The 16,833-nt window shown below is 42.1% G+C and overlaps 1 protein-coding gene across 2 annotated transcripts in view; it reads left to right on the top strand.

The window, feature by feature from the left end:
* Positions 1 to 737: 737 nt before the first annotated feature.
* Positions 738 to 16,833, top strand: part of NUCKS1 (nuclear casein kinase and cyclin dependent kinase substrate 1) — a 35,183-nt gene continuing 19,087 nt past the window's right edge. For both annotated transcript variants that reach the window (XM_059413260.1, XM_059413259.1), the window contains exon 1: positions 738 to 1,011. In XM_059413260.1, coding sequence (XP_059269243.1) covers positions 995 to 1,011 — 17 coding nt within the window. In that variant the 5' untranslated portion in view covers positions 738 to 994. The remainder of the gene's footprint in view (positions 1,012 to 16,833) is intronic.

Here is a 16,833-nt window from a genome sequence, read left to right as displayed (position 1 = left end):
AGAAAACTGAGGCACAGTGATTAAAGTTCTGCAACTACTAAGCTGTGGACCTGAGGTTCAAACCAAAACGCGCTGTGGCCCCAGAGCACATGCTTCTAATCATTAAGTCCCTGAAGTAATGCCGGAGACTGGGACTCTAATGACCCTGAAATGGATCTCAAGGTCCAAAATGAAGAATGGAAATTGGAAGTGAAGGTATTTCTTAATTATGATCCTGCCTCGCCGCTCCAACAGCGGGTGGGGCCCCTGAGGGCTGTTGCTGGAAGCATGGGAAAGGGCTTGCGTGTTTAAGGTCAAAAATTTTGAACCTATGAAATTTCCCTCCAATTCTGAAGCAGTGCCTTAGTGACGAATCGGCTGCCTATCCCACGGGTTTTGCTATTAGTGAAGTTTCTAGATGATCAAGGCAGGCGAAATGAAACATCGTTAAACTACCACTAAATGACATTGAACCCTATGTAAATTTTTTTTTCTAGTCTTTCCAAGATGCGACCCAAAACGAATCTGCAATTCCGGAGTGGAAACCAGGGGGCGGGCCAACCAGCGACCATTTTTGTTTTGCGGCCGTGCGCTCTCAGAGCATCTTGACTAACAGGACCCCACGGAGGAGGCGGGGCCTATCGGTGCGCGGGGCGGGGCCTGGGAGACGTGATGATTCAAACAGGCTAATGAGCTCGTCGCATCTGGCAGAAACCGCCAATGACCGGGCGTGATGGGGCGGAGCCCATAGGCCCTAGTGGGTTTGGGTGCATCGCGGCTTTGGCGCATTTTCGGCTGGTTTGATTCATCCATTTTGAAGAGACGGGGGAGCGGGGGGCTCGTCTGATTAAGGGGCCCTGAACCAAGAAGCAGCGGAGTTTGAGAAGCCTGCAGCTCGGGGTTCGGCGGCAGCGGCCCCATCGGCCGAAGTTGGGGGGGGGGGGGCGCCGAGCGCGGGGGGGGGGGGGGGTCCTGGTCTTTGGCTTCTCGACTCGGTCCTGTTTCGACAGCGAACATGTCTCGGCCTGTCAGGTCAGTGCGGAGTCCGAGGCCTGGAGCGGGATGGAGGGGGTTGTGGGTGAGTGGTGAAGGACTGGGGGACAGAAGCCTGCAGTCGGCCCTCTCCGGTGCCACGCGCGGCCTCCTCCCTTTCGGGGCCCGCGCGCGCCCTTGAGCGTGGGGGGCCCTGCTGGCGCGCGGGGCTGCGCGGGGGTGGCGGCCGCGCGCCCATGCGCGCGCTCCTCCCCGCCCCGCGCCGCTGCAGGGCTCCAGGCTGCTCTGCTGCCTCCCCCACCCGCCGCACTGGTGCGGGCGGGGTGTTCCCTGAACCGCCAGCGGCTGGAGGGGGAGGGGTGTGAAGTCAGCGCCCCCACCCAGGCCCCACCTCCTCGGGGCCGACCCCTTGCAGCCTGCGGGGAGATCGGCCGAGTCGGACTCGGGCTCGACTCCCCACCCCACTTTAAGTGAGGTGGGGCCGAGACGCCCGTGTGTCCCCCTTTCCCCCTCTGCTTGCGTGGGGGTGGGGGAACTCAGCCCTCTTTCTCTAGCGGACGGGGGTGTTCCATGCAAAGGGGGAGGGGCAGTACTGCCACCCGGCCCCGCCTCTGTCCTCCAGGGTCGCTGCAGGGCCCCGCCTCCCGGATTGGGCCGGGCGTGGGCGGGACCCGTTCTTTTCCCCTCCGGCAAAAGTGAGAGCCCGGGACGGGGCCCTGGAAAATAATGACTGTTGCCTTTCCCCCAACTCGGAATTCGGAGCGGGTTAACTGCTCCCCCTCCCCCCACACCGAGCTCGCTGTTTCCCTCCGACTAGAAATGTCCTTCTCGGGGAACTGTCCCTACTCAGGAAGGTGCGGGTTAACAGCACGACCCAAATCCCGTGTGGTTCTCGTTCCCGCTGCCTGTCTACGCTCCCTCGGCGTACGTGTCTCGGATGTGTTTGTAACCCCCCCCCCCCCAATAACCTAATAATAAAGGGACTAGGTTCAGGTAACCAGTAGACGCGATTCTGAGAATTTCCACAAGTTTGCAGTTCCCCAGCGGATGGTGGACTCGCCCTTTGCCGTCCCCCTGGCTATTGTATGGAATGTGCCATTTATGGAGGGGTGTGGCTTAATCCAATGTGTTGAGGCCTTTAAAGGGAGAGCTGTTGCAAATAACTGTTACTTTTCATGTAATGTCCGTGACGCTTTCGATGTTAAGGAATTGGCTGCTTCGCATAGGGTTTTCTAGATAAATAGGTAAAGGTTTAGATTTTAAATGTTTTAACAGTTGTTGCTTCCCCTTCTTCATTCCAAGTTTTGTGAGAAACGGAAGTATTTTGACCTAGAGCTCTAAGGAGAGGTTTGGAACCCGGGAAAGGGTTTTGGGCCACACCGTTCTAGCTCCTGACTAGATCCTCCGTCTCCAACTGGTGGTGGTATGGGACTGCATACTTCCACGCTCGGGGTGGGCATGCGGAGAGTGCTAACTCACTACCTGACTGCTTTTCTGCCTTCTAATTTCTGCCCGCATCTCTGGTAACTCACCATCGCCACCGGGAAGAGTTTGCCCGCTTTCTGGCAAGGAGTCTGGATAGATTTTTCAGATGATAGTATGCATACCTTTTTTGGCATGAAAATGATCAATGTATCCCATCAATTTATGTAGAATATTTTCTTTAGGATCAGGTTAAGTAGACAATATCGTAATAAAGATTTGATTCATCTGGATTGGATCTCCTGTCTCTGGAAGTAAATTACTGTGTGGTGAAATTGGACCATTTTTCTACCTTTCAGCTTCGGTTCACTAGGTTTTAATGACTTTTTATATTATTGTGACTTACTATATTCATCTGCCTGAATTTGTGTTCCCAGATTTAGATATGGGAGCACGAACAAAACTTTTTTTTTTTTTTTACTTTAAACTTTGATTTTTTTCTTTTTCTTTCTTTTTTTTTTTTAAATATTACCAGGTGGGACTATATTGAGCATGGGTCTCTCCGTTTTTTGGAGGCTTTGGGACTTAAACTTTTTTCTTGTTCATTATGTTGTTAAAAGTAATTTTAATTGTCTTTGCCCCTAATTGAAGAATGAAAATATATTGGCTTTTGGGGGTCACGTTCATATTATTTTAAAGCAACTTGGTTTCTGATTATATATTTTAGTGATTAAAGTCTCTTTGTACCTTTAAAAAGTTTTTAATATACTCATGACCAATAATAAAGCAGAAATAATTAAACTTGAGTTTGGTGGTTTGTTAAATTTTGCAATAAAGTCCTGTCTTAGGGAAGTGCCTTTGTTCCAAGGTGTAAATGAAGAATCTGTATACCTGAGGGCATTTGACAAAAAATTAATGGTAGACATTAACCAGATAGCAGAATGATCGACCTGTTTAAAAACCAAAAAAAAAAAAAAAAGCACTAGTTGGGAAATAAGTGTGAATGCTGCTTCTTTTAGGACATTTCTGCCCTTTCGGGCATATATATAATTTTGGAGGTTTTTCTGCTGTTCATATTTATTGTAAGCATTACTCATTTTCATTTGAATACTAACCTGAGCATAAAAAGAAGAATTAGCAGTGTACTAATGGCTACTTGACACCAATTTCCATGTGCAGGGAATGATGAACTGATAAGCCGGAGCAGATTTTTCCAGAGATGTGTGCAACACTTCTGAGTAGTTCGCTCATACAGTGTTGCTGTCCCTACCTTTTACAGCATCTGACTCATGGTATATAAATGAGAGCTGAAATATTTTAGGCCTTGGGTTCAGTTTTATAGCATAAAGTTAGAGTCATGGAGCTAGGAAGAAATTTAGGCAAATTCCTTTTACAAGTGACTTAATGGGGACCTGGACAAGTGAAGTGTCTTGCATCACATACTAGATGCAGAGGTTGGGGCTAAACCTAAGATTTCTTAATTCTCAGGCCTGCTTACCCTCACCCTTTGTGAATAATAATTGCTTTACCTTCAGCCTGTTAAGTATTGATGTTAACTGTAGTATACCGGCACTTTCAACTCTTCAGAGTGCTTTCACTATTCTTGTGAGGAAGGAAGGAAAATGTTACTACTTGTAAAGATGAGAAAGAAAAATCAGAGATTGACTGACTTGCCCAGACTAGAAACCAGGTTTCTTGAAATTCAGCTTAATGTATTCTCCAAAGATCCTCCTCCCTTATTGAAAATGATCCCAAGTCATCAGATCAATGTTTGCTCCTTTCTTCAGAACATAAGTGCACTTAATAATCTGGTTGTTTTTTTGTTTAGTACTTGAGACTGCAAGGAACTTTAAACCTTGAAAGTTTAGATGTGAAAGCATAGGTTCATATTGGTTGATAATTATTTTAAATAAATGTTCTAAATAAGAGCAGTTTTGTTCAACTCAATTTAAAATAATTTTCAGAGATACTTTTTAACTGAAAGTACGTTTTTGAAAAACTAAAAAGAACTTCAGAGATTGAGTCCACTTCCTTCAATTTACCAGTAATGACTTTGAAGCCAAAGGAATTAAAGTGTAAAATAGTAGCAAAACTGTATTTAAACTGCATGAGTTTTAACCATTCTCGTTTCTGCTAGATCTGCATTGCCTGTATTTGATTCCACATAGACAGGAGTACAGGTCCGCAGTCCCTGTATAGTTTGAAAACTTTGGAGCCATGTGTGTTTTGGAAGTTCAGTTATTTTCAAAAAATTTAGAAGTAATGGGGCCTACTGTGAATTAACGGGCTATCACCATTGAGTTCTGCAGTAGTACTTCTGTAATCAAACACCTTAATGTCTCTGTAATAAAACTGAATTTTCACACTAACAAAAAAAAATACAGCTAAAAAGCCCTCCTATCGTTCAGGTAAACCTGAAACATTTGGTGCTCAGAACTTTCTGAATTTCTAAATTACGGATTAGAGATTGTGGACCTTTAAGAGAGGTATTTTTTCAACCTTCAATTTTAGAAAAAATAAAATCACATTGAAACCCAAAAGAGCTATCACTGAGCAACTTTTTTTGTGCCAAATTTTCTGCCAGATACTTTACACATACTTCACAGTCTTCAAACAACTCTTCAAGCAAGGTGTATGTTATTCCCATCTCATATGTGAGGTGGCTGAGACTTGGCTAAATTAACTGGCCCAGTTCACCTGTGAAGAGGTGAAGCAGAAATTCAAATCCACATGTGACCAGCCCACAACCAATGTGATCTTCCCCGTGAGACACACTACACAGGGTATTACTCTTTCTCATGGTAGTAGCGCATTTTGCCATCTTTGAAAGGGGTTAACAGTTCATAATAGGACTTTGATGGGGAGGACCAACTTGAAAATGGGGGAGGAGGGTGAAAGAATTATTATTTTTAAGGAATAGGAGAATATGTGAAGGGGTTAAAGGAAGATAACTTGAATGGAGAGGGAAATAGTGTGGCACTTGGGGGAGGAAATGTGAACATTAGATAAGTGGCATTGCTTTCAGTGTGTATACTTTGTAATACAAGGGCATTTGCTCCCTGACTAAATTAAGTGAATAGATGTCAAAGCTACCTAAAGGACACTATAGGAAAATTAACAAGATTCATTTTACATGCAAGTATAGATGCAAAACCGCCAAACAGAATATTAGCTGAGTCCAGTGTGTATTAAAAATAAAGACGGTCAATGGGATTTGTCCCAGGAACAAAACTTAAAATCTATAACGGATACACCATATCAAAAGACAAAAAGAGGGGTCACCCGGGTGGCTCAATCAGTACAGCATGTGACTCTTGATCTTGGGGTCATGAGTTCACGCCCCACATTGGGTATAGAGCTCACTTAAAAATAAAGGACAAAGCAAAAACATGGCATGGAAAGGTTCAACACCCATTGTAAAATTTAGTATATTAAAATTAGAAGGAAAATTAAGATTAATAAAAATTGCAGTTGATTTAACTTGACAAAAGTTTCAAGGTAAGTGGTTGAATTTTTAGTGTTTTAAATAAAACTAATTGTTGGGGGGAGGTAACCTGGTGCAGTGAAAGAAACCCGGGGATTAGGCGATGTAGGCTCTGGGTTCTTTTTTTTTTTTTTAAAGATTTTATTTGTCAGAGAGAGATCGAGCAGAGGGAGAGGGAGAAGCAGGCTCCCCGCCGAGCAAGGAGCCCTATGTGGGACTCGATCCCAGGACGCCGGGATCATGACCTGAGCTGAAAGCAGCTGCTTAACCAGCTGAGCCACCCAGGTGTCCCTAGGCTCTGGTTTCTACTTAGGTTTATATAATGGAGATATTTGCACTCCATTAGAAGAAGAATAGCTTGCCTTCACGAAGCCTTTTACAGTTTTCATAGGCTTCTTTCAACTGGAGAAATAAAATTAATAAGGAAAACCATTTTGAAAAAAGGGCAGTTGGTTTTATTTGTGTAAATGGCCTGTTTTTCCCAGAAATACAAAACAAGGTCACCACCGTGCTGTGTAATTCTAGGACACCATGTGAATGGTGCTCCTCTGGACTTCGTAAGAATTCGAGCCCGCACAGCCAGATGGGTTTTGCTTTGCAAACTTTCACTATTTGAACTTGATATAAAGGAAGCTATTGAGTCTGCTGTGAAGTGTTACTTCTGTTTGCATTTTTAAATTCTCAGCTGCAAAGATGGAAATAAATATGACCTCATTACTCCAGATGATGAAGAAGTAGCTTCTTGGGTTGTTGAGACTTGAGCGAGCACTTAACACTGCCATGTTGTGCACAATAGAAACCTTCGGATTTAGCACAGGCCCACTTTAGTCAAACTGGAGCATCCTTTGATTGGTTTTGTTTTGTTTAAAAAAAAAAAAAAAAAAACTTCTATCTAGATTCTGAGAAGTAGAACTGATGGTTAGAGACTTGCATTGCCGTATATTTAGATAACTACTATCTACCTAGCCACAATTACAGGTCTTTGAAATATTTGAGGCTGTGAGACCAAAGCATTTCTACTGGGTGTTGGGTATTTTCAGGTGCTGCTTCCTGCATGTCTTTTTTTGAGTTGTATGCCCAAGGTGATCTTCAAGGAGAGTTCATCTTTCAAGCTAAAATGACCCAGAAGATGGACTACTTTGGAAAGTAAACATTAGCTGCACTTCGAAATAAAAAATCCACTCTGCCATTCGTTAGGCTGGGATAACAAAATATGGCCAGCTACCTTCCACAGAGAAGCTGCAGCTCCAAGACATACCAGTCCTCCTAGTGACTACTGCGTTCCTAGTAAGAAATGATTCTCTAAAAGCAGGGACTATCAGAAACTCTGCTGTTTAAAATTGGTGAGAATGAAACCGCACACACCTGCCTGGTTCATTATTCAAAACGCCTTCCCTGCCTCCCCTTTTCTGCAGAGATTAGAAACTCCATGTGAAAAACCTAGGAATGCCTTCCTAGAATGTTCTTTTTATTACTTTCTGATTTCTTGCATCTTGTGACTTTTTTAAAAAGATTTTATTTATTTGAGAAGGATCGCAAGTAGGCAGAGAGGCAGGCAGAGAGAGGGGGAAGCAGGCTCCGGGCTGAGCAGAGAGCCTAGTGCAGGGTTAGATTCCAGGACTCTGGGTTAAAGCTAAAGGCAGAGGCTTTAACCCACTGAGCAACCCAGGCACTCCTCATCTTGTGACTTTTTAAATTTTACCTTTAGTTGTAACAGAATGATGCAAGATACAAAGGAATAAATTTTAGCCAGGAACTTGAAGCTGAAGATGAATGAAACAATTATAAGAAGTTACTCTTAATGGAGTTTAGGTATCCTGACTCCCGTGAACTAATGTTTTTAATGTCTCCTGGGCAGATTCGGCATGTGAAGAATAGTCTGAGCGTAGAAGAATGGAGAGAGACAGATGTCCTAAGTTTTAATGGGGTAGAGTAGTGACACAGGATCTTTACCTAGATAGGCAGAATCTATATTGGGCTATGTTTTGTAGAGGAGTTTCATTTTGTGAACAATCAGGAAGGGAAGGTTTGAGAGGTTACAGGCAACAACAGTGCCCTGTGGGGTATTGGTTCAAATGGGCTTGAGTTGAAAGATTGGTTTTAGTAATAACTTGCAGTGGTAGGAAAGTTACTTAGCCTATTTGAGCATTAGATTCAGATAAAATTGAATTCATGTTAATGAGCTCCTCTTGTGAGATTGTGAGGATTAAATGAGAATTTAGGTGAGGTATCTGGAACATCATACTAACTGCTGTTGTAATAATTATAAATTCAGCATGGGTTCACAAAGTCTCAGGTCAGTAGTCTTAATGCTGGGTTTTCGGGGATGTCTCAAGCATTGGATTCAAATTTTGTTTTTAAAATATTGGTAATTTTTAGAGATCAAAGTTAAGCAGTTTTAATGCAGGACTTTGGAAGATTTCACTTGTTTAGGGAGGTGGTAATATTCAAATTCATTTGGCCAGAAAATCTTCAGAAAACCTATGTCAACACCAGTTGGGAAAATCTGTAATGAGAAAATTCTTTAAATTTGAAATTATAAGACAACTTCATGCTCTTAAAATGCTGCTTTTACTTTTTACTAGTTGTGTTTTATTTTGTGTTTCCTGGGGATATTTCGTTGAAACAGAAAAGGTTTATTTTTTATTATTTTTAAAAAATATTTTACTTATTTATTTGACACAGAGAGAGAGATCACAAGTAGGCAGAGAGGCAGGCAGAGAGAGAGAGAGGAGAAAGCGGGCTCCCTGCTGAGCAGAGAGCTGGATGCGGGACTTGATCTCAGGACCCTGGGATCATGACCCAAGCTGAAGGCAGAGGCTTTAATCCACTGAGCCACCAAGGTGCCCCAAGGTTTATTTTTTAAAAGCTTAATGTCATTGGTTTAAATGAACCCATTAAAAAAGATTTTATTTATGGGGTACCTGGGTGGCTCAGTAGGTTAAAGCCTCTGCCTTAGGCTCTAGGTCATGATCTCAGGGTTCTGGGATCGAGTCCCTCATCGGGCTCTCTGCTCAGCATTCCTCTCTGCCTGCCTCTCTGCCTTCTTGTGATCTCTGTTCTGTCAAATAAAAAAAAAAAATCTAAAAAAATATATATTTATGTGACAGAGACACTGAGAGAGGGAACACAAGCAAGGGGGAGTGGGAGAGGCTTCCCGCTGAGCCAGATGTGGGGCTGGATCCCAGGATCCTGGGATCATGACCTGAGCCAAAGGCAGAGGCTGAACAAGCCACCCACGTGCCCCACCTTTTTTTTTTTTTTAAGAGTAAAAGAATACTGTAAAAACACTGGTTTTCTCTAATTTTTTATAAATTTTTTAAAGATTTTATTTATTTGCCAGCGAGAGAGCACAAGCAGGAGAAGCAGCAGGCAGAGGTAGAAGCAGACTCCCCGCTGAGCAGGGAGAGCCCTATATGCAGTTTGATCCCAGGTCACCAGGATCATGACCTGAGCCCACTGAGCCACCCAGGAGTCAGTCTCTCCCTTTTTTCCCCACTGAGTGAGTGAGTAGGGTGGGGTAGGGAAGGGGCCCAGAGAGAATCTTAAGCAGGCTCCACCCCCAGTCCTGAGCCCCATCTGAGACTCCATCTCATAATCCTAAAATCATGACAATCCCTGAACTGACTGAGCCACCCACGAGCCCCCTGGGTTTCTCTTCCAACAAGGATTTTGACAGAGCTTCACATGAGGTCCTTGTGGGAAAAGTGAAATGTAGGCAGAATGCTGATTCACTGTCATGGACTTGGACCTCAGTAGCCAGACCCAGAGAAGGCAGGTGAATAGATTTAGGTCAGCCTAAAAGAACATTTCCACTGATGCCTTAAAGGACTTTGTTCTTGGCCTATGTTGATTAAGTTTGCAGATTATAGGAAGTTGAGAAAGGTAAATAGTATGTTGAAATGAGGTACAAAAAGATTTTCAATCTCTGGAAAAGAAGGCTTAATTATTGGAATTGCAACATCTCCTGCATTGTGTGATATAACAGCCCAAAAGGCAGCTGAGCTCTTGGATTGCATTAGTACAAATACAGAGTAGAATAGGAGGAGGAAATTTGTAATCGTGATCTCCCTCTGTCCTCCACATAATACCTTTGTAAACCATATTATGTTGTTATGATTAGATTGGGGCACTGCTTGATAGACTTCACTAAGTCCAAGGTTACTGGGTTGCAGGGTAACGATTAGGTCATGAGGGTGCTTGAAATAATGAGGAGGGGTTGAAGGAACCCTAGTATATTTAGCCTTTAAGAAAAAAGCAGAAACTCCTATAAAGTGTAAGGGCTACTCTGGAGGAGGGGTTAGATGGAAACCATGGTACATCCAGGAGATAGACGACAGAACCTGTGAGAGGACTTCAAAGGCAGATTTCACCTTCTTGAAAAGAACTTTATTTTTGGAGTTTTCTTAAAATAGGCTGCCTTGGGAGGTCATGAGAGGTCTTGGGATTCCCTTCTAGGGACATTTGTTGCCAGGATAGTAAGTTTGGGATAAGATTGGATTAGATTGTCTAAAGTCTAGTAGTTCAAGTACATATAATACACCTGATATTCTCATTATCATCGTTATCACCAGACCTCCTGCCCCACCATTAGCCACCAAGCTTGAGTAGGTTTCATAAGTGCTTAAGCTTGAAAAAGTTAAGTTTTTTAAAAAGATAGGAAATCAAGGGTGCGTGCATCTCGTGATCACGGGGTGTGAGTTCAAGCCACATATTGGGGGTAGAGGTTACTTAACCTGGGTCACCTGGGTGGCTTAGTGAGTTGATTTCAGCTCAGATTATGATCTCAGGTTTGTGGGATCCAGTCCCAAGACGTGCTGGTCAGGCTCTGCACTGGGCGTGGAGCCTGCTTCAGATTCTGTCTCTCCCTCTCCTGCTCCTCTCCACCCAAGAGTGATCTCTCTGAGTAAGTAAATAAATAAAACCTTTATTTTATTTTTTTAAAGATTTTATTTATTTGTCAGAGCAGCAGGCAGAGGGGGAAGCAGGCTCCCTGCTGAGCAAGGAGCCCAGTGTGGTACTGGACCCCAAAACCCTGGGATCATGACCTGAGCCGAAGGCCGCACCAACTGAGCCACCCAGGCGCCCTAAATAAAACCTTTAAAGGTGGCGGTGGCCTGGGTGGTTCAGTCAGTTAAGCATCCAACTCTTGATCTCGGCTCAGATCTGGATTGCAGAGTTGTGAGTTCAAGCCCTATTCCATGCCCAGCATGGCACCTGCTTAATATTTAAAAAAAAAAAAAGGAAATTAAAATAAGAAATGTTATTCTTTTTCTGCCATGGATCAGTAACACTTTTTTCTTTCTTTTTTTTTTTTTGTTGTGAAGGCAAAAGTAATAATGAGTTTCTTTTTGTGACCACTTTTTATTCTAAAGCAGTGGGTCTCGAACTTGTTTGATGTGGTCGCTACACACAAGAACACAAACATCTGAAACAAGTTTCTGGAACTTACTATTATTTAGGTATAGTTTTCTGTGATTTTTTTGTTTTGCATTGTTGTTGTTTTAATGCTGGTTATACACCAATAAATTCATTTAGGGACTCAGTCGTGGGTTGTGACCTATCAGTTGAAAAACATTGTTCTTTAGGATCTCGTTCATCTGACCAAATGTGTATACCACCCAGGTGATTAGTGAAAAGAGCAGTGTTGGTTATTTTAGGTTTCTCAGAACTCTAATTTCAAATGTGCTTTAAGTGCCTAATGAAGAACCTGTTAAATTCTAGAAAATTAGCAAGGTGGATTTTTTTTCTTTATTCTTCCTCCCTGCATTGACCAGAACAACTTCAGTGTAAAAACAGAAGTATAGGGGCGCCTGGGTGGCTCAGTGAGTTAAGCCTCCAGCCTCGGCTCAGGTTGAGATTCCCAGAGTCCTGGGATGGAGCCCCACATCGGGCTCTCTGCTCAGCAGGGAGCCTGCCCACCCCCCACCTGACTCTGCCTCCTTGTGATTTCTGTCAAATAAATAAATAAAATCTTTAAAAAAAAAAAAGGTACTATAGTCTGTTGATGGAGCTTAATAATGTAATAGATTGTCTAAAAGGCTCTCCCATTTGCCTTGAGAAAATGGTTTTGTGCTCTTCGAGTAATATAAAGCTTAGGGTGTCAATATTTAATTATATTTGTAAGTTCTGCTGCCTTCCCCAGAGTTTGCTTGTTACCGGTCTCCATATTTTGATGTGAAGGCTTGTTACAAAGTAGAGCTGGAGTATGTGGTTTTCGTTTTCTCATCTGTAAAGTTGAGAGGATTTGGGGCACATGGCTGGCTCCGTTGGTTGAGCCTGCCACTCTTGATCTCAGGGTCATGAGATCAAGCCCCACATTGGGCCAAGAGCTTACTTTTTAAAAAAGAGATGGCGGGCTCCGGCGAGTGGAGGTCGGTTGTTGTTGCCTCTGTTGGTTGAACCTCTGGCTATTGATGTTGGCTCAGGTCGTGATGTCAGGGTTGTGAGATGGAGCCTAGTTAAGATTCTCCCTCTCCCTTTCCCCAGCCACCACCCCACCCCCCACCCCCCAAGCAAGAGAGGGAAGGTTAGATAAGGTCATCTCAAAGGTGTGATCATTTTCCTCTCAAACACTGATTATTGACTCTTGAGAATGGCCTCATGTTTCATGTTTTGGTCTTAGACAGTCACTGCTATGAGAAAGCATTTTAGGTTTAAGAGAATGGAAGAGAAAAGTCCCTATTGCTTCTGAATTGCCTGAGTTATCCACATTTGGTACCAAAACCAGATCTTTTCAAGTTCTTTGTCTAGCTTCCCACTTTACCCTTTGTTTTTGCACTTTAACCTGATGCAGAAGTGAGAACTTCTCATCCCAGAGCCCTCTGGTCATCAGTCAGGAATTGGCTCATTGTGGCCAGAGTGCATTTAGAATCTAGACGGAGAGATCATGTATTTTTTTTTTTTTTTTTAGTTTTTAGTTTTTAATATTTTATTTATTTGACAGATCACAAGTAGGCAGAGAGGCAGGCAGAGAGAGAGGAAGAGAAGCAGGCCCCCTGCCAAGCAGAGAGCCAGATGTGGGGCCCTATCCCATGACCCTAGGATCATGACCCAAGCTGAAGGCAGGGGCTTTAACCCACTGAGCCACCCAGGTGCCCCCATGTATGCTTTTGGTTAAAGTAAGAGCAGGCACTTAATTGAAGTTTTTGTGTTCCTATCCTGTTGACCCCTTGAACACTGAGTTTGAACTACTGGGTCCACTTTTATGCAGATTTGTTCAGTAAATACAGCACAGTACTAGAAATCTATTTTCTCATCCTTAGGAATTTCTTAATAACGTTTTCTTTTCTCTAGCTTACTTTATCGTAAGAATGCATGTGACATACAAAATATGTGTTAATTGGCTGTATGATTGGTAAGGCTTCCGGTCCACAGTAGGCTATTACGTGGTTAAGTTGGGGGCGGGGGGAGTCCAAAGTTATACATGGATTTTCCCTAAGACATATTTTAGAACAGTGAGTTCATCATCATGTTCAAATAATTGAAAAAGTGTTGCTTGTGTGTATTCATAATTGCAGTGGTATCCTGGGTGGAACAAGTAGAAGTTCCATGTAATGATAGCTGCTCCTCATTGGACAGTCGTGAGAGATTAGGTGTTGTTACTGCTGTTTTACAGGTGAGGGGTAGGGGGGAGTAACTTGCTCAATGACATACAACTAGTAAGTGGCAGAGCCAGGATTTAAACCCAGTTCAAAAATGTGTGTTTTTAACCTTGTGTGCTCTAGTGAAATTTTGTATTGTCCTTCCAGTTCTAGTTGTTGATGCTCATTTTACCCTGAAGAGTTGGTATAACTTTGGCCTTTAAGAAAGGGTATTTTGAGGACATAAGAATGTTTCTTTGTTTTCGACTTGAAGTAGAACTTCTATGCCCTTCAACTTAAGTATTACTCATAAATGGTGTGTTTTCATCCCACTATATCTTCTCAGTATTTAGTTTACACAGGAGTAAGTTCATAAAAAGTGATTTCTAGGGGCACCTGGGTGGCTCAGTGGGTTAAAGCCTCTGCCTTCGGCTCAAGTCATGATCTCAAGGTCCTGGGATCGAGCCCCACATCAGGCTCTTTGCTCAGGCGGGAGCCTGCTTCCTCCTCTCTCTGCCTGCCTCTGCCTACTTGTGATCTCTGTCAAATAAATAAAATCTTTTTTTTTTTTAAGTGATTTCTACCTGAAATAAGGTGAATCTGCAAGTAATGGAATAGTATTTTTCTACTGTTGTTTTGAAGTATCTTCAGAAGGCAGGAAATGAACCAAATTATTATTCTAAGTCATTAAATGAATTATTATGAGTGACCCTTGTTATCATAGATCTTTTATTTAAATAATTTTTTCTTTTCCCTCTAACAACATTTATGGATGGATGCTTCCCCCCCCCCCTTTTTTTTTTTTGACGTAGTTAGCCTTTAGACAGATTTGCTTGGGATTTTAAAGTCTGTGATAAGTAACATTTATTATCTATATAAGATCTGATAATTTTGGCCATTTTCACAAAATTGAGAGTAAAATATTTTGTGTTTTTCAAATGAGGGAATGGTTTCTGAATTTATTGAAAAATAAATATTGAAAAATATAAATTTGATTACTCCTGTAATATCAGTATAGTCTACATGGCTTTTTTTTTTTTTTTTTTTTTTTTTTAGTAGTTCTGCTTGTTAAAAACCATGATAGAAGAAAATGTACTAAATAGTTGCCCTTTTAATTTCTTCAATTTAAAATAACTAGTTACTTCCTATGGAGGAAACTAAATTTTATTTTGTCATTTAGGGCAGTGGAAAATAAATGCCTGATGGGCTGAAGGCTCCCGCATACATCCTCTCGCACCACAGGATTCCCTTTCCCACCGTGACCCTTTGCAGATGCCAAGTCCATTTGCCCATCAAACACGTCTAGGGGTACCTGGGTGGCTCAGTGGATTGGGCCTCTGCCTTCTGCTTAGGTGTTAATCTCAGGGTCCTGGGATCAAGCCCTACACTGGGCTCTCAGCTCAGCAGGGAGCCTGCTTCCCTTTCTCTCTCTGCCTGCCTCTGCGTACTTGTGATCTCTCTCTCTCCTTCTGTCAAATAAATAAATAAATAATCCTTAAAAAAAAAAAATGTCTTGATTTTGGTGTTCTGAATGAAGGAGAGACAACCCCTGTCCTCAAGAACCTCACATTTAGTAGGGAAGACAGAAATTCAGTAGATGATCCAGTATCAGTAGAGGATTAAAGGTGCTGAGAGGAAGTGAGTTTGGATCCGATATGAGCGGGAGTGATGCGAGCGGCAGTGTAGACCAATTGGTATGAAACAACCTGATTGGAGGAATTACAAATTTCCAAGTTGCTTAAGTGGCAAAAGATAAGGCCTTCAGAGACTTTAAGGAGATTGGATATTATCCTCTCAAGTATCTTATAAAATTGGGTTTCTAACAGAGCTCTTAAATTTGGCCCTAAGAGCAACAGATTTGAGTGTCTGCTTTTTACCTTGCTCTGTGGTTGAAAAGGAGGGGAGGAAGGAAACAAGGAAAGGAGGGGGTAAAATGTGGGGGAAAGGCTACAAGACCATTGTTACTCTCAGGAAGCTCAGATTAGTGAAGAAAACAGCCACGTGAGGTAAGAAGTATGATACACAGAATAATAATAGCTGACCATTTGCAATTGAGAAAAACTCTTCCTTGAACTTTAACAGTAATTTTATTTAAATTTATCTCATAGGAGTGCCTGGCCAGAACGACTCTTGATCTCAGGGTTATGAGTTCAAACCCCCTATTGGGTGTAGAGATTACTTAAATAAACTAAAAAAAATTCTGGCATAACGTTTTGGATCTGTCCAGCAATTTAGGCCATCGGTTCCAACAGAGAAGGATCTGAGGCCCAGAGAAATTATGTGATTTGCCCGAAGTTCTAGAACCAGAACCTAATAGGAATCTTAACAAAGATTCTATACTTTATTGTGTAATTCCATTCTGGAGTATTCCTGGTACCAGACTAAGGAAGTAACTATAATTAGCAAACTGTTAAAAAGCTGTTTATGTTGAACCCACACTTAATCTGATCAGGAAGCTAATAAACCAGTATGTTTATTGCTCCTTTGTTTTCAAAGCCTTAAAGTAGCTAACACGTTTTCTCTTTTGTAGGTTAAAAATTCCTGTTTACTTAGTTGCCCTACATATTATATACTCTTCACTGTTCTGGTTAGCCTTCTTTATATAGTCTCATAGAATAGATCGATTGATAGATGGTACCCAGAAATCATACCATTATTTTAGTTGCTTTCCCACCAACATGGATAAACTAGAATTACCAGGCCTGCAATTTCAGAACCTGTACATTACCTACTAGAGATTCAGATTTCAGGGCGCCTGGATGGCTCAGTGGCTTAAGCCTCTGCCTTCAGCTCAGGTCATGATCTCAGGGTCCTGGGATGGAGCCCCACATCAGGCTCTCTGCTCAGCAGGGAGCCTGCTTCCCTCTCTCTCTCTGCCTGCCTCTCTGCCTACTTGTGATTTCTCTCTCTCATATAAATCAATTTCTTTTAAAAAATTTTAAAAAGATTTCAAACTCCCTCTTCTGGATACTTTCCTTATCCCGGTTGCATGTCCCATTTTTCTTGATCCTAAACAATGCAGAATATAGTCAAAATTCTGTTTTTCATAATATCTATCACTTAAAATCACTGTTTTGTTAAAACATAGTAGGCATTTAATTATCAGCTCCCCAAGTAGTCTTTTTTTAATAGAAAATATTTTATTTTTTAATTGTGGTAAAATCACATGAAATTTATCATCTTAACCATTTTTAAGTGTACAGGTCTATAATGTTGAAGACATTCACACTGTTGTGCACCCAATTTCTAGAACTCTTTCTCTTGCAAAGTGAAACTGTATATGTCGTTGACTCACTGTACCCTTCTCCCTAGCGTCCACCATTCTTTTTTTTTTTTTTAAGGTTTTATTTATTTATTTATTTATTTGACAGA

This window comes from Mustela nigripes, chromosome 10 (assembly GCF_022355385.1).
Source record: "Mustela nigripes isolate SB6536 chromosome 10, MUSNIG.SB6536, whole genome shotgun sequence".
Lineage (NCBI taxonomy): Eukaryota > Metazoa > Chordata > Mammalia > Carnivora > Mustelidae > Mustela > Mustela nigripes.
Note: the sequence above shows the minus strand (reverse complement) of the source record. Positions and strands in the feature narration are given on the sequence as shown.